This window comes from Poecile atricapillus, chromosome W (assembly GCF_030490865.1).
Source record: "Poecile atricapillus isolate bPoeAtr1 chromosome W, bPoeAtr1.hap1, whole genome shotgun sequence".
Taxonomy (NCBI): domain Eukaryota; kingdom Metazoa; phylum Chordata; class Aves; order Passeriformes; family Paridae; genus Poecile; species Poecile atricapillus.
The window spans coordinates 21,960,216-21,981,559 of record NC_081288.1 but is presented as its reverse complement, the minus strand read 5'-3'; the positions used below and the strand labels follow the sequence as shown (position 1 = coordinate 21,981,559).

The 21,344-nt window shown below is 37.8% G+C and overlaps 1 protein-coding gene across 3 annotated transcripts; it reads left to right on the top strand.

The window, feature by feature from the left end:
- Window positions 1-700: 700 nt before the first annotated feature.
- On the top strand, window positions 701-20,108 carry LOC131592180 (WASH complex subunit 3-like). 3 transcript variants are annotated; one of them, XM_058863511.1, is made up of 7 exons: window positions 701-855; window positions 2,323-2,421; window positions 4,652-4,717; window positions 6,024-6,149; window positions 7,720-7,830; window positions 11,078-11,142; window positions 20,024-20,108. In XM_058863511.1, the coding sequence occupies exons 1-7, from the start codon at window positions 805-807 to the stop codon at window positions 20,052-20,054; spliced, it is 549 nt and encodes a 182-aa protein (XP_058719494.1). In that variant the 5' UTR covers window positions 701-804; the 3' UTR covers window positions 20,055-20,108. The 3 variants fall into 3 exon arrangements, with proteins under 3 accessions (XP_058719494.1, XP_058719493.1, XP_058719492.1); XM_058863510.1 differs by lacking the exon at window positions 20,024-20,108 and adding an exon at window positions 15,501-17,261 and having other exon boundaries at window positions 7,723-7,830; XM_058863509.1 differs by lacking the exon at window positions 20,024-20,108 and adding an exon at window positions 15,501-17,261.
- Window positions 20,109-21,344: the final 1,236 nt, after the last annotated feature.

The following is a 21,344-nucleotide window of genomic DNA, read 5'->3' as shown; positions in this document are numbered from 1 at the left end:
TGAATGTAAACTGAGAATTTTGGTAAATTTTAAACCAAAATTAGCATACTACACTTGGGATCTAATCTTCAAAGTATTATAGTAATTAGTGCGTCTTTATCAATTTCATCACAAGACAAGTTTCCACCTGACAGCCTGAGTATGATGGTTTCTTAACTGCCCTGAATTTAGGAGGATTTATTAAGTGCAGCGGTATTTAGATGTAACCGTGGAGAACTTCCACTAAATATGGAAATCCACAAAAATCTATTTAGATTTACTGCTGTAAACCGGGACTCCAGATGACCCCAAATTTGTCTTTTTCAGAAGAACCCAGGGCCATTCAGTGCTCCTTATTCTTACTCCCCATATCCAAAATGTGGCACTTCCCCGCTCAAATTACGCGTATGAGCACAGGAACACTTCCTTCACTGGCTTTTCTCATTATTTCCTTGACGTTTGGCCGCAGGGGACGACACTGTTCCCAAACACCACTAAGCAGGCCTGCGTCCTGAGGCCTGGGGAGCGCTGGCTGCGACCCCTGGCACGGCCGGGCCCCTCAGCGGCTGTCACCACCTGCATGGCACAGCGGGTGCCCAAGAAGGCACCCCAGAAACTCGGGGTTTATCCTTGGGGTTTATCCTCGAGGTTTCTCCCGAGGCACAGCCGGCCACAAGGACTGCGGCCTGGGACTGCGTTTCCCAGGAGGAAGCGCGGGGCAGCGGCCGCGCCCCGCCCCGCGGAGCTCGGGGTTTGTTTCCGGGCCGAGGCTGCGGTGCGCGGCCGAGCAGCGCAGCGGGGCCGCGCCCGCCCCGGCCCGCGGGCATGGACGAGGACGGGCTGCCCATCGTGGGCTCCGGCATTGACCTCACCAAGGTACGGGCTGCGCTGGCCCGGCGCTCCGGGGCTGCCGCTGCTCCTCCCGGCGGCGGCTGCGCTGGCCCTGGTGCTGGGCGAGCCCCGCGTCCCCCCGGCTCCCGGCCCAGCGGCAGCGGGCGAGGGGAGAGCCCCGTGCGGTGACGGTGCCGCCCTCGCACCCGGGAACGAGCGGGCTCTGCTCCTTGCTTGTGTCTCCAGCTGTTTCCGGAGGCCTTTTGCTGCAAAGTGCTGTGATAACGTTGTTATCAAGGCGAAGCCGTTACGGACACCCATCTGGGAGGCAAATGCCGTGCAAAGCTGTTTATTCATTTATTTTAATGTTGCAGAAACTTTCTTTTTAAACTTAGTTTTCTCAATACAAATCATAAAGACAGGACAATTCCAATTGACCCAGTGCTTTTTCCATGCTCTGTGCCACCCCACAGATTTCTGCTAAGATCATAAGCACTGCTTGGTGAATTTTGGAACCACAGAACTTGAACTTCAGCAGGTGCAAAGGCTGAAGGCTCGAGATAGTAGCAACAAAAGTCTCACAAAAAGTCAGGATGTTTTAAGATGGCCATAGTGAATTGTATATTGGACGCACTGATAAATCAGTGACTAAAGAAGAGGTGAAGATCAGAGAGTCACTGTATTCACAATAAAAGTGCAGCAGAATCTTGACTGCCAATAATATTACTCGTAAATCTTTCACTTAAATCAATGGCAACTTCATAGGTTAATTTCCTCTGCGAAGGTTAAGACTTAAAACAATTGTCCAAGGTTATTAAGCCTGAGGCACTAAAATTTTATACATAAACTTTTGTGTGAAAGTTCCTGATTCCAGTTTTCTGTAATGGTTTAAATAAAAATGCCAGCTCTGTGTTACATATGTGACCACCATTCTTTTTGGCAAACATGAGATTCTGCATTTTAGTCTGAAAAGTATGTGAGCATCAAAACTGATTTGGAGGTAATTTTGGGTACCCTAAATGAGAACCAGTAGGTTAGCCACTAAATACTTAGACAGCAGCATCTCTATACTTTAGTTTTGGCTGTGGTGTTGTAACTGAGTATTAGTATGGCTGTCCAAGTTTGCTTTTTATTCTTAAACTCCAGATCTGATTTCCCCAGTGTTTCTAAAAAATATTAACACTGATTTTTAAGAATATTTACAATTTCATCTGAAGGTGTTTTTTTTAAGATAACAATCCTTCATTTTGTGGGTCTTGTTGTCTTTTCTATGTAACTTCTTGTAAATTCTCAGCTCTCATGTTAGTAGATTTTTAGCGGCGAAGGATTTGTATGAATGCATATGTGTATTAGAAAATGTTTTGTGTATGTATGCATTCATTGCAAGCACACTTAAGACAGATTTCCAAATAATTTCTTCTAAAAAAATGTGCATTTTTTAACAGATATTTCAATCTAAATGTGAAAATTGATATTGATGTGTAACCTAAGTTTCTTATATTTTTAATGCAGGTTCCTGCTATTCAGCAGAAAAGAACTGTAGCATTTCTAAACCAGTTTGTGGTTCACACAGTGCAGTTTCTCAACCGCTTTTCTACTGTTTGTGAAGAGGTATGTTTATTATTTTCCCAGCTGTCCCTTTATACAATTAAAAAAATTCAAGAAATGAGAACCATTCATTTAAATAGTTTTGATGCAGTAATACTGGTAGCTTAAACCAAAAAATGTAGTCTGCTTTCCATTCAAGGTTTCTCTTGAGCCTCAAGTGCTTAAGACAGAATTTTTCCCCAAGGGAGCCACATGAGATCCTGATTGTGCTGCACTCAGTCCTGTTTCCTTAAGCTTTTGCATTTGGCACATTCTTTGAACTTTTTGATACAGGGAATTTATTCTGAGCAGCTTCATCTCTGGCTCTTGTTTGTTATGAAAGAAGGATGCTGTGTTCTTGTGGTGCATCAAAATGTACTTTCAGATTTTATCACTTCCAATTTAAAAGAGGGATACGCTAAGCGCTGAATGTAAATTATTTTTTTTGTTGAAAAAAAGGACATTTCTGGCAAGTGATTAGTATAGAACATGAAGCCCTTAACTTCAGTTTCCTGTAAAAGGAGAGAAAAATAAAAATATTTAGGTTAGTAAGTTAATGTGATGACTTTAGAGTCAATGGAAATATACCAGACCAACAAGATTAGAATTGTCCACTGAACAGGACAAGAGTCCTTCTTGTAAAAAGGGTATTTTCTAATGTGGCTTTGAGTCTAACCTTTTTGTCTTCAGAGGTATTTTGTACTTTTTCATTAGTTTATTCAACAAAGAATGCTATACAGCTCTAGCCAGCTGAGCTAGGGCAACAGTCAAATCCAATTAGACTAAGCCATGTAATCTGAGAAATTCTGTTATTTGTTGGTGAAGTTTAGAGTCAGGCCCGTGACAAGTATAAAATTTGGCGACTATATGAATATATGGAGCTTCAAAAGAAAAAAAAAGTCATTTTTCCTAGGTTTTTAAGCTTGTTGTAACTTGATAGGTGGGACAGTTTAGCAGCCTGATGATGCTGTTGTCAGTTGTACAGAACTCAGTTGTCACCTGATCTCAGTATTCCCTCGTCCACAGGCACTGGGGAAATCAGAACATGTGTATTTAAAGCCACCTTGAGCACGCAGCAGCACTATGAAGTCTGCCTAATAAAACAGTTATTAGTTAACCAAAATGTGTTGTTACCCAAGAGACTAAATAGTTGCTTTATATACTCCCTGAGAAGCTTTTCGTATTCATGAAATACAGAAGTGTTTTTAATGTGAAATGTCAACAGAAGCCAAGGAACTCAAAATCAGGGCTGACTCCATCCTTAACTCTAAATTTCTTGGCTCTTGTCTAGTCAAATAGACCCATAAAATTGCATAATTGTCTTTTGTACATCTTTCCTTCCCCTTATCCAGTTAAATGTGGGACACATAGTTCCTCCCAATAGGAACTGACTCCTCTTCATGAACAAAGGACCATCTGTAAACAAGTCAGTGCACTATCCAAAAAGACTAACTCCTGTCAGTCTCCTTCTACTTTTTCTAGCATGTTGGCAGAGCTGCCATTTTCTTAGGGTGTTAAAGTTCTGCTTCAGAGCCAGGCAGAATCTTGCCAAGGTGCCAGAAAGCTGTCAGAATGGTACATATCTGCCAGCCAGCACTCTAGCCAACTTCACTTGAACAGGTCTGGTGGAGTATGGTAGTGATTAGTTAAAAGACTGGCAGTTCTTATGGAGTAATTTAGAAAAACTTAAGTTGCATTTAAAAAAAAAGTCAAAATTTGATTTGAGGTGCACCTGGAGCATATAAAGTGTCTGGTTAGTTCTGATTCCTTGTGGATTTTGACTTTATAGGACTTTGAATCACCTGCTGTATTAATTAGCAGGTTTTCTTTTTATATTTGCTCAGTTACATACACACACATAATCTATTTTCATCTTCAACATTTGGAAAAAGCTTTGAAGAATGATCTTTTGCTAACTGGAAGAGTACAATATGTCTATCTTTATTCTACAGTTGCCCAGTGTAATACCTTATTTACTTTGGCTTTCTTTTGTACAAAGTCTGTCTTCGTTTCTGTCATTGTATGGGAAAACCAACTGCAGAGTAAAATTATTTAAAATTTCTACTGCTGGAGCTACTGTACTAAAAAGGAAATTGCTTCATTTTTTTCATAATGTGATAATCTCATTTACACTGTACTCTGCCTTCAGCAGGGAGAAGACAAAAGTGATTTTTTTTTTAACTAGATGCAAACTGTTTTATATGTCCAAGTGCACAGGGGAGTGTTTTCACATCCTAATTCTTTTCTGTTGTAGAAATTGTCAGCACTCTCTCTCCGTATCCAACAAATTGAAACCACGCTCAATATTCTGGATGCAAAGGTTTGTATGGATATAGACTTCATCTTCTAACAGTGACAACCTCCTGGATTATGTGAAGTACCTTCCTTTTTATGGCCTGAATCGAGCAAATAAGTTTTCATAATGATTTAAAGGAGCTAATATAAAATCTTGATATCAAAAATTCAGTTTTTGCATGCCTTGCTACTTCTACTGGGTAACATTTGAATATGTAGTTGATAGAGAAGTAAGGAATCAACAGTACCTAGTGGAAAATTTGAGTTTGTTAAGCATGTGGAACAGAAAAGGAGCACTTTTTGCCATACAAACTCTAACAAGGAAATTCTTACCCCCTTTGTAAAACATATTTGTATGTTACTTTGTAACAACAAAGTACTTTGTATTGTAACAACAGTACTTAGTACTGTTACTGGACTGTAAGGACTTCAGGTGATATAAGTAACTAGATAGAAGCCTTATAAATCTTCTGATATTGAAATGAGACCTGGACTGGATCTAAGCTAATGTAAATGTGTTTGATTTATCTTCTTTAGCTGAAATGAAAAAAGGATATAATCTGTGGTCCTCTATAGGAAACACAGTATGCTGTTTACTAGAAGAAAAAAAAACAATAAAATCCCAAAGTCAATAAATCACCCAGTATAAAATTTTAACAAGTTCTTCTTTGAATAATGATGGAGGCAATTTTGTTGGCTTTTCTGGGAGCAAGGGTGGGATATTTTGAAAGTGTTCATTAAGATCTTTGTGGAGAAAAAATAGTGTCATAATACAAACAGAGCTTACTAACTCTTATTTATTTCAAAATATTTAGGAATGATCCGAATTGATGATTTTTGCACAATTCTTCATAATCATGTTAAATAAAAATTCCTTCAGATAGATTTGTGGTGTGTTTAATATCCACTCACAGCATTTCCTTAAAAAAAGTGAAAGATGTAGAAAATTGAAAAATTTGTAACCAGTCTCCCATCTGTTAGGTGATAGAGCTGTACTTGCCATGATTTCTATCACTGTAGGGGAAGTAGCAGAGACTGCATGGCTCTCGTGTGCTTGATAAGTGCAGTAGCAATATGCTGGGAATGTGTAGAAGCCTTTCCTACTCTGCAGCCCTGTGTTAACAATGAAAGCTTTTGTTGTAGAAGGCAGCTGAATAGACAGGGGGTTTTTTCCCCCCAATCAAAATACGAAAACTCGGGCAAAAAGTTGAAATTTTACTAATGTCAAATCTATCTGGTCAATAAGTGGTAAGCAGCATGATGCAGATTTTGTTGTACATGTAGTCTTTCAAAGGGCTCATTGCTTATTTGATGATGTTTTTGGCTTTTAGTTATCCTCAATTCCTGGCCTAGAAGATGTCAAATTTGAAGTGTCCAGTGAAAATGTGAATGTTACAAATGGTCCCGTGGCACAGACTGCTACAGATCAACAGACAGCTGCATCACCTCAGTCTGGAGTAAGTAATGAAGCACAGCTTGTACTTTGAAGGAATAGAGCTCTCCAGGTCAAGTTTTTAATGTCATTTGAAGGAGATAGAAGAAGCAAGTCTACTGGAAGTGAGCAATCAACTGTGAAAGTCTAAGATTAGGCTTTTCTCCACTGTCACTGTTAACAAGTGACTTAAAACATAAAAGGCTATACCCTTTCTTAACTATGTGACTTAAATAACAACTAACTCAAATCTAATGCTAAATTTCTCCTTTCTCTTCTTCAATCACACTATAATATGAACATGTATTATATCAGGGGTCTGGGGAGGTCATGAATGAAGATAACAGTTCAAATCACATCACTGTAGCTCTTCTTTCTTCAGAATGTGTGCTTTTAGCTCAAATTGGAATTTCTATCATACTTTATTCTAAAGAGTTTATTACATTGAAGGTTTCCTGTATATTATCTACCATGTATAGAAAATGACAGCTTAGTACAAGCAATCAGCATTAAGATACTATCCCTGCAACTAACTTTTTGTCATTCTGGGGAGTTTAATGTGTGTGGTTGGTTGATTTTTTTAACCCAGACATTTAAATCCCATGATCACCACTTAGTTAAGTGAGGCTTTCTGGCCCATTTGTAGATGGAGTTCTTTTATTGGTTTCCTCTTAGAGTATCTTCTCATGGAATCCTCAATTCTAATCTCTGCTCATTATCTTATTTGATGGAAGTTGCTGTGGAGAAGCAGTTGCTGGAGCACTCTGCTGCTTTTGCCTGTCTGTCAAAGATTGTAACTCTGATTTACAGGCAGCAGCATGGGAGACACTGGACAGCACTGCATGTTCCAGCCACATTAGAGAACGACTCACCATGAGTTAGTTTTCTTTAAAATGTTCATCCTGTCAGATATTAAAGTATATAAGGTATACATAAGTATATATAAGTATATAAAGTTTATATATTTCTGAAAGAATCTTCCCAGTGCTACTTTCAAGTGATTAGTTTTGTAGAAAAAATACACTTTCTGTGTTCTTTTAATAGTGCTCGAACTTCTTGTCATTTTTAATTTCTTTTAAATTAAATACTTTCAAGGAATCTTTGATTTCATTACATTATCCTTTAAGTAATGATTTATACTCAAAAGTATAGTTCAGATGTCACATAATCTGTATGAAACCTTTGCCAGGGAATCAAGTATTTTGAGGAAAAAAGGCAGTGGACTACTGGAGGAGATTTATAGATAATACTCCTTATAAGTATTTTTTAATAAAAAGACCATTTACCTTTGGTACTGTTTTATTCATTAAATACAACTTATCAGGGTTATGAGGGACTTTCTGGTATTTTATGTTCAATAACTTAAAATTTGTATCTAAAAGTAGAAAGACACTCTTGTAGCAGTGAACAACGAAAGAGCTGTATTTTGTGATTTCATACATTTAGGAAACCTCTAATGTTGTGAGTGTAGATTAGAATAATCTTGATGAAGAAGAGTTGCACTTTGCCTAAAATACCCACCTTTATGGATTGGAATCTCTCCATGGATGTGGTGTGTACACCTAACCATGAAAGGGTTTGTTCTTCATATACAGCAGAACAATGCACAAGAAGAAGGCTTACAGAAAACAGAGGTGGTAACAGAAAATGTCACAACTGTGGCCAAGGATCCAAGATATGCCAGATATCTCAAAATGGTACAAGTGGTAAGTCAATTCTCATGTCATTCTTTGGCTAGGATGTTATTTTTTGGTGGAATGCACTACACAGCTGTAAGTGAACCTTAAATGTCTGAAAACATGTATTGCAACAGTAATCTTTAAGGTAGGATAACATCACAATATTCTAGCACATCTTCTCTAATAAATGAATTAATGTAATATATTCCATCAGACAGCTTCTGGCAAGATTTTTCTACATAATTCTGCTGGTAGACTTGTGAACTGAAGGTGTGAAATGTGTAAATGCAAAGTGATATTAGCCGGAGGCACAGAAGATGCCACTGAAAGTGGAGTTGTCCTGGCAAATTGGAGTCATTCCCTGCATACAGACTCATTACAGTCTGATTTTACTGTAGGGTACAAAGTACAGCTTTGAAAGTATAGTCCAGAACAGAAGTACTTTATATTTCTGTAAGGACCAAAATAGAGATACAAGGATTGCTTCACTATCTGGAAGTTCCACTCCAGTTTCCTGTTATTCATGATGCAGGTTTTGTTTATGCCTTTATCTGTGGTCTGTGCTACAGATAAATTAGAAATAATCTCAATATTAACATGTTTGAAATCTAATGAAGGAACAAGAATGTGAAGGAGGCTATTTGTGATATTTTTAAGAGGTCATTTCACCTCCACAAACTTAAAAATGAGATTGGAAGCAAAGAGTTTATTTCAATTTATTTTCAATTTGTCAGTGGAAATTTTCCACTAAAATATATATTATAATTCAGGAAAGTATGACTATGTCATAGTATTAATAAAACGTTGCTTATGTTAAAACTATCTTCATGGTTTCACTCAGTCTTCAGAGAAATTATTACAATTGGTCTGCTTCATCCCTTGAATGATATTCCAAAGCTTATTTTTCACTTGAATCACAAATTGGCACTTTATGGATAGCTTATTACAAACCATTTTGAAAACCTAGCAGTGGGATAGTAGCAGAGAATAGAACACTATGTTACTGTATCAATTTAATGCCAGATTTCAAAGTGGATTTGAAAGCACTGGATGGTCTAATTACTTTGATTTTATTTTTTTTTTTTTGGTAACTGCTAGAGGAGTGAGATCTCACTTTCCACATTTCTCCTGTGTACTGGCAGTTCCTGGTGACTCCTCTGCCAGTTGTAAACAGTGTGGTAGGAAAGTCAAACTAACATACTACAAATTAATGTGTGTTTTTGTATTTGCCAAACTTGTCTCCTTGTCCGGTCAAGTATTTCAGTTAGTGTCATTTATTTTCCCAAATTAAGTCTCTAGCTGAAGATTTGTTTGAACTGATAATTTATTTATTACTCACAATGTTTGTAGTATAAAAGAGCACCATTCTACACTAAAAGTAGCTCTTCCATGAAATTGTGACAAACTAATTTTGGTGGAGTGCAATTGAGGATACTAAAGTCTTACTTTTTAAAATTTACAACAATATTCCAAGAAATCGTAGAAAAGCAGTACCATATTTGTAGATTAAAATTTAGGAAATCATGAAAAGTAAAGTAATTGTAATGCCCTAATTGTATTGTAAAAAGATATAGGTACAATCTCAATTGTTTTCCTTCAGATAAGAAGTCTAAAAGGGCATTTTGACTAAATTTCAGGTTAGTTTTGTGAATCTTTGATATATGAGGGTACTGAGAGGATTTTTTCTCACAGATTTTAATGCACACAGTGTTGGAATAAAACATATTCCAAGTGTGAACATAAAAGCAACCTATTCTTAGAAGTCCTTTACCAAATTCCCTTTGATTGAAATCAAATATGAATTCTGCTTTGCCTGATCTGACTCAATTGTTTTCACCTGGTTTGAGTTGATGTGTAAACAACTCATCAGTGACTTCTAAGGTGGGGAAAAGTACCCTAAGAGCAGTCAAGCAGTGGCAAAGCATTAGTACAAGACAGTGTGTAGACACACAATCCCTGGTGTCCAAATCTATACTAGAACAACTGAATTTTTAAACCATTGTGAAATACTTGAATAAATATTAAAAATATTCAGGTTTGTAATGCACAAACAAAAAATATTAGTTATGAAGTACTGAGATGTTCTTTTATTTCAAGCTATTACATTGTAACTATTTGAGTGACCTTTTTTGACATTATGCCTGATAGATTGCTAGAACTATGTACCTGTGTGCTGTTCCACAATGCTCATGCACAAGCCTTGATCGTGATTCTTTCTGTGGAACTGTCACTAGAATCACATCTTTCTCTGGATCATTAGTCATATCTGCCCTTTATTTCAGCACTGTTTTACCTGCTTTTGCAAAAAATATACTAGTCTTACACCATTTTTCATTTAGAATTTCTTAGACCACCAGTAACTTTGTCCCGTTTGAATCAGAAATTGCATCCTCATTTGGTGACAGATTTTTTTTCTGATATTTTTATATTGGCATGGAGTGATCCAAATGGTATTTCTGATGGTTTCCAACAAGAGATGGCAAAGCAACAAGTTGTGTTTGAGGAACTCTAGTGGAAACGTAGCAGCAGTTTGTTGGAATGTCCTCATGAGAGGACGTGGGTCTTGGATATGTGATCCAAGATAAGAGGATGTTTAGGTGCTGATGAATAAAATAAAGTGCAGAAGCTGTGGAAGGACTTGCAGTGAAGGGAGGGAATTCTTTTAACATGTACATACTTGGCTGAAATCTGTCCACAAGTCATAGAAGATTCAAGCCTGACAGCACAAGCAGTTGTATTCAAAGAAGTCACTTTTAAATTGTGCTTCTGTTCTCATGTCCTGTTTGCCTTTTTTTCCATGCTTTTTAGACTTCTCCAGTTTTTAGCACTGCCTTAAGAGATTCTTCTGGAGGGGTAGCAGATGCACTTCCCTGGTTTTCCTCTCTCTCTTGGGTATACCTTCAGCATTCCCAAGTCTTTCCTAGCACTACTTCTCTGCTGTCTTTGTGATATCTTGTGCTTTCTCCACATTCTTACCCATACAGATAACTTCAGCTTCATGATTTTGTCTGTCTGAATTGCAATTATATCTATCCAGTCTTGATTCTCTCCCTGCAAATTTCTCTAGATGTTTTGTCATAAATATAAAATGGATTAAAAGGCCCTTTAATCTCAATTGTTTCTTGCTTCTAGGTTCATATTGATGGTAACTGAGATTATTGTTCCATGCTGTTGTTTGATGAGTGACATGCATAAATTTATATGAAAGTGTGGTTTATTTAACTCATCTGTTTGTGTCCAGTAGTTTTATATTATTCTTCCTCCTGCTACACAGGGTGTTCCTGTAATGGCAATACGAAACAAAATGATTTCTGAGGGGCTAAATCCAGATCTTCTCGAGTAAGTAATTTGTGACTCCCAGTAGGGCTGCAGTGCAGCTGTGTGTTTAAAAAACTTGGAAAAACATGTGCTTAGAAAAGGTTGTTCAAGGTGTTGTGAGCTATAGCAGTGACAAGCTAGCATTTTTGACAATGTGCACTTAGCAATGAGGACTCAAATAAAAGGTCAGTAGCCATTTTAACTGCCCTGTTTAGACTATGAGGTTTTTCCCAGATACTTGCTTTCAACACTCTAATAAGAAAATGTCATTATTGTAGAGAAGTGAGAGAAAACTAAGTCTTATTTTGCTGCATGCATGAGGGACAACACAGTTGTTTCCAGATTCCCTGAGTAGATGTAGTGTACAATTCGACTTCAAAATTGACAGTGTAAATTGAAGTCAGCATTTTAAAATTTTGTCTGTTGATTGAGTTAATCTGATGTGAAGACTACTAAGAATAGATAGTAATTTTCAAAGCTTCTTGTCTGGCCATAAACACTAATTTTAGTCTTACTTTACAGCTGGCATTTAATTTGGTTCTACTGTATTATTTCACAGAATTTGTTAAACTGGTGAAAGTATTAACTTTCATTCTTACATTATAGATACCAAAATGTGTGAAGTATTGTTGCATTCTTTTCAGAAACTGTCAGAGTATTAAAAAGCCCATTTTTCCTTTCCAGTGAAGTCTTTTTACAGTTTGTAATGGCTTAATCTGAAACTAGCTCCTTGTTAAATAAAATGAACCTGATGAGTCACTTTAGCTCCCATCTACTTCCAGGTCTAGATAAGCCTGAAGTGATTATACCTCAGTTGGTTTTATTTTCACTGATTGAATGAGAAATTAAAAAAGACCCTGTGCAAGTTGGAGATAGGTTTAGCCAACATAGGTTTTCTATATCTGTGTTAAATGTATTGTATTTTTTGCTGTGCTTTCAAATCCACAACCTTCTATAAATGCTTACATTTCTTCATGTTTGGGTGGATTTTTATAGTATATTGTTGTGGTTTTAAACCAGTAACTAAAAAAAAAAAATTACTTATTTCTTGCTGTGAGATATGGATTAGAACAAGAGCAAAACAGGCTTAAAACTTAAAAGGAATAAAGAAAGTTTATTAACAAACTATAATAATAAGAACACCAGAATAAACTTCCAGAAAACCCTTTTTATCCCCTACTATTCACCATTCTCTTGTTCACATGACAACAGAGACAAAAACTTTGGAACTTTGGTGGTTAAAACAGTCTCAATTCCTGCTACAGTATTTTCATCAGTCTTTGTAGAGAAACAGAAGTCTCTTCCTGTTAATTTATGGAGTATCTTACAAGAAAACTATTTCTGCTATAGTTTTCTATTGCCCTGATATCAGCTGCCCAGAACTGCTGTTATCAGAGCTCACTCCTCCCATTTCACCTCACTCTGAGGTGTGTATGGGCCATGAGTCTAGGGATGGCATTTTAAGGATGAGTCATTCAAAGGCAAAAGTCCCCTTCATCTGTCTCTGTGAGCTTTACTAGAAAACAGTTTTCTCATTGTCCCCCAAGGCTTTAAATCTTCGCTTCACTCTATTCTAGCACTTCACTGTATCACAATCACTCTATTTTTTATTTAAAATTTACACTTTGAACACTCTATTCCTCCTATATACTGTCATGAATTAAAGGAGTTTTTTCAAGAACTTATTGTCCATTTCCATAGTCTCAACAGAAAGTTATTTCAGCTCATAAAAGCATCTCCTTATTCTCTACTTTTTCTGAAACTTCTTTTTCCTTACTGTCTCTGACAGTCCATAAAGTCTCTTTACATGCTGATTACTCTCTTTTCTTCTCTCTGGATAAAAGGATTAATCTGCAAGTCTCATCTGGGTAATGACAAGTTTAAAATCTTGCCCAGGCTTTGTAGATGGTTCTGTGACTTCTGCCAGTGCAGGAGCTGGAGCAGTCTGCGATAGAAAATTCCCCATGGCTGCTCTGGAGAGTGTAGTCGCTGTTTCGGCCTGCCGCAGGTCCAGAGCTTTTTCTCCTTCTTTACTCGGCAGTCCCGAGTAAAGACCGGCCTGGCCCGGCCAGAGCCCGGGGCAAGCCCCGCAGGCCCCATCTCCCGGCCGGGAGCCGCTGGGCCCAGCCCAGCCCCTGCCCGGGCCACATGACCTGGGCAGGGAACGGGAGGCCAGCCGGAGCTCTGTTACCTTTCACAGCCAGGGAACAAAGAGAACCCAAGTGCCCTGACTTTACATCCTAAGGTGGGGTTCACAGGTTGATCCCACTTTTCAGTGGTCAAAACTGCTGTCAATTCCCAGTAATGACCGATAATTGGTCAGGAGAAAAGACTTCCATCAGTCCCCAGCAACTTCAACTTCCTTAGCTCTCAAAACCACCTTAAAGGTAAAGTCACCCCATGACATAGATAAAACAAAAGGTAACAGGTTAAAACTTCAAAAGCTATTTTTAAAAAAGTGTTCACTTTTGGATTGTCTATTTTGCATTAAGACAGAAACATTGCTGTGGATTGAGGATCACAATATGTTTGGGGTTATATCTCAAAATCCATCTTCAAAGATCTGTGCAACAGTAATGCTTAGTCAGATTTTCTTTAAAATGTTATTGGTTTGAAAACTGGTTAAAGAAAGCTAATTATTTGGCAAAGTGCATAATGTGGAACATGTTAAGATATCAGGGGTGACCTTTCATTTTTCTTGCTCTCTTTTCTTGATATTATAGGCTTCTTCTTTTAAATGTACCTTGCCATTCACACCACATTTCTTGGGTCTTCTACTTCCTTAGGTCTGCTCGCTCAGTCCCAGAGAAAATTAGGAAAATGCACTGGCTCTGTGCTCAGTCACTTACTGCAGACTCCCCCAGCCCCTTGCCATTGGCTGAGCATGGATTATATGTGGCTGTAGATGTGCTAATTCTAATGATACAATATAGTTTCTACATTTTCCTCTTGACTTTTCCACCTCTGCATTGCTCCTTTATCAACTTTTTACAGCTTTTGGTAACTGCCTGTTCTGTCAAGTTCCCAATTTACCTTTCGTTTCTTATCCTTCCTCTCTTGCCTGTCTTCAGTTCCGGGAGAGCTTGTCCTGCTCTCATGAACTAAAGGAATTCAGCACCATCTTCCTCTTCTTAATAAAAGAGAGGTTTTGCACTGGTCTCTCCAGATCACATGTCTTTGGACAGCTCTTCTGTTTTGTCATTACCATGGCAACAAGGAATAATATTGTGAAGTGATATTTGCATGAGAAAGCAAATGCTTTCTTCATTTGTTTTAGAGGTGTGCAGGGGGGAGGGAGAATGCTCTTCTGCAGTTCAACACACTTCTCATCTCTGCACTGAAAATGTTTAGGAGCACTTTGAAGTTGCCTTAGGGATTCCCAGCAGAGAGATTATACTAAACAGAACTAATGTTGGAAAAGAAATTCTATACCCCCAAGATAAATAAGAACAGGATGATTAATACAACTGTCAGCTTAGTTTAAAATGCAATATTTTATCCAAGAGATGTTAACTGTCATGCAGGAAGTGAGTTTCTCTGAATGTCATTTTTCCCCAAGTAAAATGATATGTGTATTTTCTACCTTGCTTTCAGCCTTTGTCAGGCTCTGTATTGCTTGTATGTCAAATTCATTATATACTTAGGAGGAAGAGTCCATGGAGGTCCAGCATCTTCAGGCAGTAATATTAGTTAGTCTTTAGATGGCTTGCTTGTCTCACCTTCATTTCCAGTAGATTCCCCAAGCAAACATTTTGCCACAGTGTTAAGGTCCATCCTAAATATTCTCTTTAAAGCTAAATACAAGAGGACTGATCATTTGTAGTCAATAAAAATCCCATGGCTGTTCTTGCATGTCACATTTAACCCAATGTTCTAGCCAAATTCCACTCTGAGTAATTCTTTTTTGCTTCACTAAATTATCCCTGCAGTTTTAGTTGGATACAATATTGTTCATTTCCTGTCTTATTTTTTTCATGTACTATTTACACTGCTCAATGGTGTACAGAATGTTCCTTTCAGCCCTAGAACCTCTGAAGATTGAAAAAAAATTGAATTAATCATTATTGCCTGCTTTCAACTCTTTCTACAAGTGTTTCTTAATGACCTGTCATCATTTCTGATGACATCAAAGGCATGCATTCACACCGGTGTCTACGGAGTTTTGAAGTCCAGTGAGTTACAGTTTCTAGTGTTTGCCTTCCAGTTGTAGGTGAAGCAATACCACTGAGGTGTGAGTTTGTGAACCATAAACAGTTAATGTGTTAAATGTTGTGGCAATACTGTGCCTGCCGTTGTTGTGCAAGGACAGTGGTGTTACGTGCTGAGTTGCTTGTGTTCTCGGCTGGATTTGCAGCACAGAATGTTTGTGTTGCCCGCAGGACCCCAGATGCCCCTGTGCCTGCCTGGGGAGATGATGGCAAAGCAGAAGACAGTTCTGATAATGAATCCTCATTCAGTGACTGAAGAGATTGATCTCAGCCTTTGGAGACCTTCGTTAAGTGCTCATGTGTTTGGAGGTTTGGCAGACAAGGTTTTGTGTGGATCACATGGGTGACATGGGTTATCTGATGGCATTTTTAAGAACTAAGATCCTCTGTGTTCTCTTCTGTAAAGTTTGAACAGGAAGTGTCTTTCAACCTGAACCCTTCCCCCATGAAAATGAATCGTGAGATCCTTGCAGCTTCTATGCTGCATCGTGTCAGATTCGTTTCTGATTCTGCTGAAATTACTTTGTAGAGCTCTAAGAATTCCACACCTCTAAATCTCCATGTCTCTAAAACTGCATTCTGGTCATTATTGTATTTTCTGTGTAACACAGTTAACCTATGTTGCCTTCTTTCTGCCCCATAACTTAAAGGTAAATTAACGGTGGAAAATGAAAGTGTTTAATTGATGGACTGTACTTTTTTCTCAATATCCCATATCTGCAGTGATGCAACAAGAATTGCATATAAGTCAGCTCTCTTACAGTGATTGCAAATCAGTGATACTCAGATTTGAGGAAGACTAAAATACAAGTGAAAAATATATTAAAAACCATTTGGAATCTATTTTCAAAGCATACACCAGTATTCAATGCCACATTAGAGTCTGTATGAAGCTCTTAAAGGAAGTCCTACTTTTGAAGGGTTGATTTATTGAATTCAGATTGCAGTGTTGTAGAAAGGTACAAATACGGCAAGGTTGATTTGAGAATAACGCTGGGAAAAAAAGCAAGAGACTGGGAGATCATTAATAGAATCTCACTACTTGTTCACTGGTATGTGCATCAGTTGAAACCATTTTCTGGTTTCTTTGGCCTTACTCAAAAGAAGCTGTGGCTGAGCAGTTTGTTTAGAATGAGAAAACACCTCCAAGTTGGTGCTTTGCTGATAATTCCAACAAAGAAGCTAAGATGCAGTTTGTGTAAGGATAAAACTAACTTGGCACATCTTGAGGCATGTATTGAGGAACAATATAAAGAAATGCCTGATGTCCCCTGAAGATTCCCCTCAAGATTCCTTGATGTACTCCATGACTCAAAAATTATATATCATTAAAGAATCTTATTTAATACAATTTGTTCCACATGAAATCCTTCACAATCTGTTTGAATTCCCCAGATTGTTGTAATTATACCAGAATGCTGTGTGCCAGGCAGTCATTAACTTTCTGATATTTCACATTCTTGCTGTGACCAAGAGAAGACTGAAACTGAAGCTCCAAGTATGTAAATTTGTTAGCCTTTATGACTGAGTCAATACCTTCTCTCAGTAATTTGTGACACTTCAGTAGGTTACCCACTTTTTTTTTGTCCTGTAACTTAAGCATGGTTCCTAGCAGACATATTTATGCCCTCCATAACCTGTAAATCAGAGTAATGCCTGAATCCCTACAAAAGCATATATGCACTAGAGGATGTCTAGAGGTGGTATTCCAATGATGGGTTAATTACTATTGAACACTTTAAAATGTACTTAATAGTTAACACTTGGTAAAACACAAAAAATATTAACATATTAGCAATAAGTATTTCAAATGTAAATGCGATAATGTTATTTCAGAATGTATATATTGAAAAACTCATTACTTTTTAAAATCTATATTTGAAAACTCATTTAAGCAGTGTGTATAATAAAAGCTATACTTTGTAAACTGAAGTTGTGGTTTTATTTCATTCCTATATCTTGTTCTAAACAAGACAATGAAAATTCTTCCAAAGTCTCTGCAATCTATGTTTCTGCACAACCAACTGTGCTGAAGGTGTATCAAGCTGCTAGCCTAAGGGGAGAGTTTTGGAAATTGGGTTTTGACATTAAAGTTAACCCACGGTGGGACTCTGACTACAGAACTGAATATCCCATAGCCACTGTTCTAAGAAGCAGATTTAAGGAAGGCTGAAATTAGTGAGTATTACATGTTTGATACTTTTGAACTGACATGAACCTATATAGGGAAGTAGCTTAAAGAGTTTAATTGAGACATAGTAGTTAATTATTTTTCTAAAGAAATAAGCAAGATTACCAAAAGACATTTAAGAAGGTGTAGCTTCTGTTGTTTAACATTCTGAAGAAACTTTTCATGTAAAATAATTTTAGTTTGAAAAAAAAACATAAAATCAATTGTCTTTTATACTACTGCAGATACACTTTTATGTGGAGTGAAAAAGAAAGCCTCTGGCCTACAGACACTTGTTAAAATAAGGAATAATTAATCAGTAATTATATATGTCGCAGACTAACTTTCATTAATAGGGATTGTGAATTTAACTGCTTAAGAATTGGATTATTTTTTCAGGGTAGAAGTTTACTTTGGAGTAGAGCAATGCCGGTAAACTTTCAGAAACATTAAGAAAAATCTTGCCACTTTGTCTCCTCTCCCAGCTGAGTGGTGACGCACTGCACAGAAAAAATATAGAAGTCTCAATTGTGAGGAACTGGGGGGAAGAAAGGATAAGACCATCCCTTTTTTCATTCATTGTCTCAGCAGCCATAGTGCTTCCACTACCTTTGGAGCCTCTGACCACTTTAGGCTCTTCTGTGCCTAAACACATCCCTTTGCTCTTCAGCTGTAGCCAAATTCAATCTGAGATGTTTCAGCTTAGGACACACGCTGACACATGGAGCTGTTAAGTAAGGGAAGGTTGGTTTGAGACTGAATTATATCAGCTGTGCTGGTCCTCCTTTATCTGCAGCAGTTTTCTAGAAATGTGGTGCTAACCCAGAAAGCTGGAAAGTCCTTAACCGCAAGTTAAATACTATAAGTGGAGAATATTCCAAGGTGCTCGTTATTTGCCGTCTATTTTGGAATAGAAGATGGAGGGAGTATTTCAGCTTGGCAGCACAGTAATCAGATATATGTAATACTTTCAAGGGAAAAAGTCCATTTTTAAAAGACTTTTATTTTTGAAAGTTTCCAACAGCAATGAACTTTTAGAAGATACGGTATACATGGAAAAGTGTCAGTAATACACATATAATACACCCAAATTTTTCATGGATTTAAACTCATCATCTGGGGCAGTATTACAACTTGTAGACATGAAAACTACTGCAGAGCGTTGCTGGGATAACCACTGAATGCATCATAGTACTAATTATGTACTAGTAGTAAACTACATATTGTTTGTTTAAACAAACTGTTTTAACCCCATCACCATATTCATCATTTTTCAGGTGAGTGGGAGTGCAGAATGCATGAAGGTCAGTTTATTAATGGTATTACAGGCATTTTAAATGCATGTAGATGCCCTTAGACTAGAGGCATGTCTGTATTTTTGTAAGAAAACCTCAAAAAACTGTCAAAGGCAAAGACAACATCTGGACATGATGATAACTTTATAGTGAAGTCCTGGTTTAGCAGTTGTAATCATTAATCTCTTCCCTCTCAAGTCTTCTGTTCAGCTACATTTGAAATGAAAATTGATGGTTCTTGTTCCAAGCTGAGCCTCTTCCTCTCTCTTGTTTTTCTTTCCAGTGTGTGTTATTTACACCAGTGAGTAAGTGTACAGTTTGACGTTCTATGAAAAAAAAAAAATATAACAAACTATAGCCTGTACTTGGAAAAAGAGAATATCACTAAGATCAGCACTTTGAGCTGTGTGTATCAGGTCAGTTTGGCTTTCCTTAGTGTTACATAGCAAGAAACTTAAGTTCATTGTGGGCTTGGTCTGCCTGGAGATGCAGTTTTCTCTCTGAGAAGCTGATCTGAGGTAACAGTCTTACAATGGATTTGTCTGCAGAACAGGACATGTATTTTGTTACTTTTCTGAAAATTTGACATCCTGTTGTCTAAAGTGCCTGCACTGGTGTCCAGGGTGTTACTCTCCTGATGCTTCATGTGATGGTGTCTCCATTCAGGGCACTTGGCTTGCTAAACTATGCAGTTCTGTCTGCTAAAAGTCAATACTGAGTGCCTTAAGGGAAGATGTGAGGAGCACCACAGTGTTCCTGCAGTCCCTTTTCCTGCCACCAAGATTTCACTCCAGCCACGAGCAGAGACTGATGTTCAGTACTAAATTACAAGTTTGTTGGTGCTTCCAAAAATAATTTCATTAATTTGATCAGCTGTGGGTATTCCTGCTTAGTGTTTGACTCACTAACTTTGCTAATACAATATTGTTTTTAGGGAGTTCCTTGGGCTTGTTCATTATGAGGGTAACGAAGCATGAAATTAAGATATTCCTCATGCCATACAAAAAATGAGTGACAGAAACAAGCTTAGCATAGGATGTGTCACATTCTGAAGGAACAAGTTTGAATAGCTATAAATTAAACTGCACATCATTGGGCAAGGACAGATGTAGCACAAAGTGCTCTGGGTTTTTTTGCTCTTTTTTTTTTAAAGGAAAAAAAATTTAGGGCTGTGTCTTGACCTTGAACTAATGGATTATTTTCTCATTCAATATATTTCCCATTTTCAGGTTAATGGGTGGAAAGGAAAATTCTGAATAAACATTCACATTTGCAGACAGTTGATTTTCTTTGCTTCAGACTTCAAAACTGGTGCCCTCTCCCTGAAGGAATGAAATGGTAAATAATAGTATTCTCTGATTTAGGTTGTACACTCTTTGCCTCTCAAACTCCTGTATGTTCTAGAATATGTACTAGAAATCCCTTCCTAGGTTTCATTATGGCCTCCTGCCCTGGTCTGTAGAATCAGAAGTTGTAGTAAAGTAAATGCTAGGCTAGTCTTTTACTGGAAAGAGCATGTATCCCAAGTGCTGAAAATACAAGGCAGAACAAAGGGATCTGAAAGTAATTTATATGAACAGTTCTTTTTGTAGGTGATTGCCATCAAATGTTTGACAAATCTTATCCTTTAAGTCACTTGTAGTGGTGAGAAGTGGAGCACACGTGAACCAACCTGCTGTGAAGAATTGGACAGTGGAAATAAACTTCCGAGGCCCATTTTAAATAATAGCTCTCCTAAGAACTGTGATTACCCTTTTTGCTTTCGAGCAAATGATCTCTAGTGTTCAGTTAACTCCATGCTTCCAGCAGATTGCATAATCCTGGTGTGATTTCCTATAGCACAATCCAGGACATGGGGAATCCTTCCTCAGTGAGAGCCGAATTTTTCATAATGAACATCTTGCAGTATTGATTTCTCTTTATTACTTCCCAACAACTCTTTGGAAAAGAAGACTTCTGTGTACTGAGATGACCCTTTGGTCTTCTGGTTCCAGTTCACCTACTTTTAAAGTAGATCAGAAGCAGGGAGGGAAATGAACAGAGAAAAGGAGTTGTCTTTTTCTCAGCTGTTTCGTCATTTGCTTTTCCCTCAGGGGACAGCCAATATTTTTATAAAAACCTGATTCAGTGAAAAAGGGTTCATAATGCTTTATCATGTGTTTGTTGTGGTTTAGGAAACTGTTAGAAGCTTGCCTGCCTGCACAAAAGCAGGCAGAAGATGTCAATAAGATAATTTCCAAACAGCTGAATATAGTTAAAGTATCATGGGTGGGAGTTGATTAGTGGTATTTTTGCTACTGTAGCTTCTGCTTGCCTCTTGGCCTTTGTATTTGCTTCCTCTTCTGTTGTAAATGTGAGGCTTTGTTGCTGTTCCTTCAGCCTCCTGTCATCCTTGCTCTTCAACCCTTGGTGAGCTGACCTATTACCATATTTGTAACCAAGCTGTCTTTTGAGCTCTTCCATTTTACACAATAACTCTGTGATGCTTTCTGCATATTTTAATTGTGAAGAGATTTGCTTGATTTACTATGGAAAAACCATCGCTTTATA

Coding starts and splice junctions, on each gene's coding strand:
- LOC131592180 (XM_058863509.1), top strand. CDS start 805: ATGGACGAGGACGGGCTGCCCATCGTGGGCTCCGGCATTGACCTCACC. Junction 2,422..4,651: donor TTTCTACTGTTTGTGAAGAG/GTATGTTTATTA, acceptor TTTCTGTTGTAG/AAATTGTCAGCACTCTCTCT. Junction 11,143..15,500: donor CTAAATCCAGATCTTCTCGA/GTAAGTAATTTG, acceptor TGTTGCCCGCAG/GACCCCAGATGCCCCTGTGC.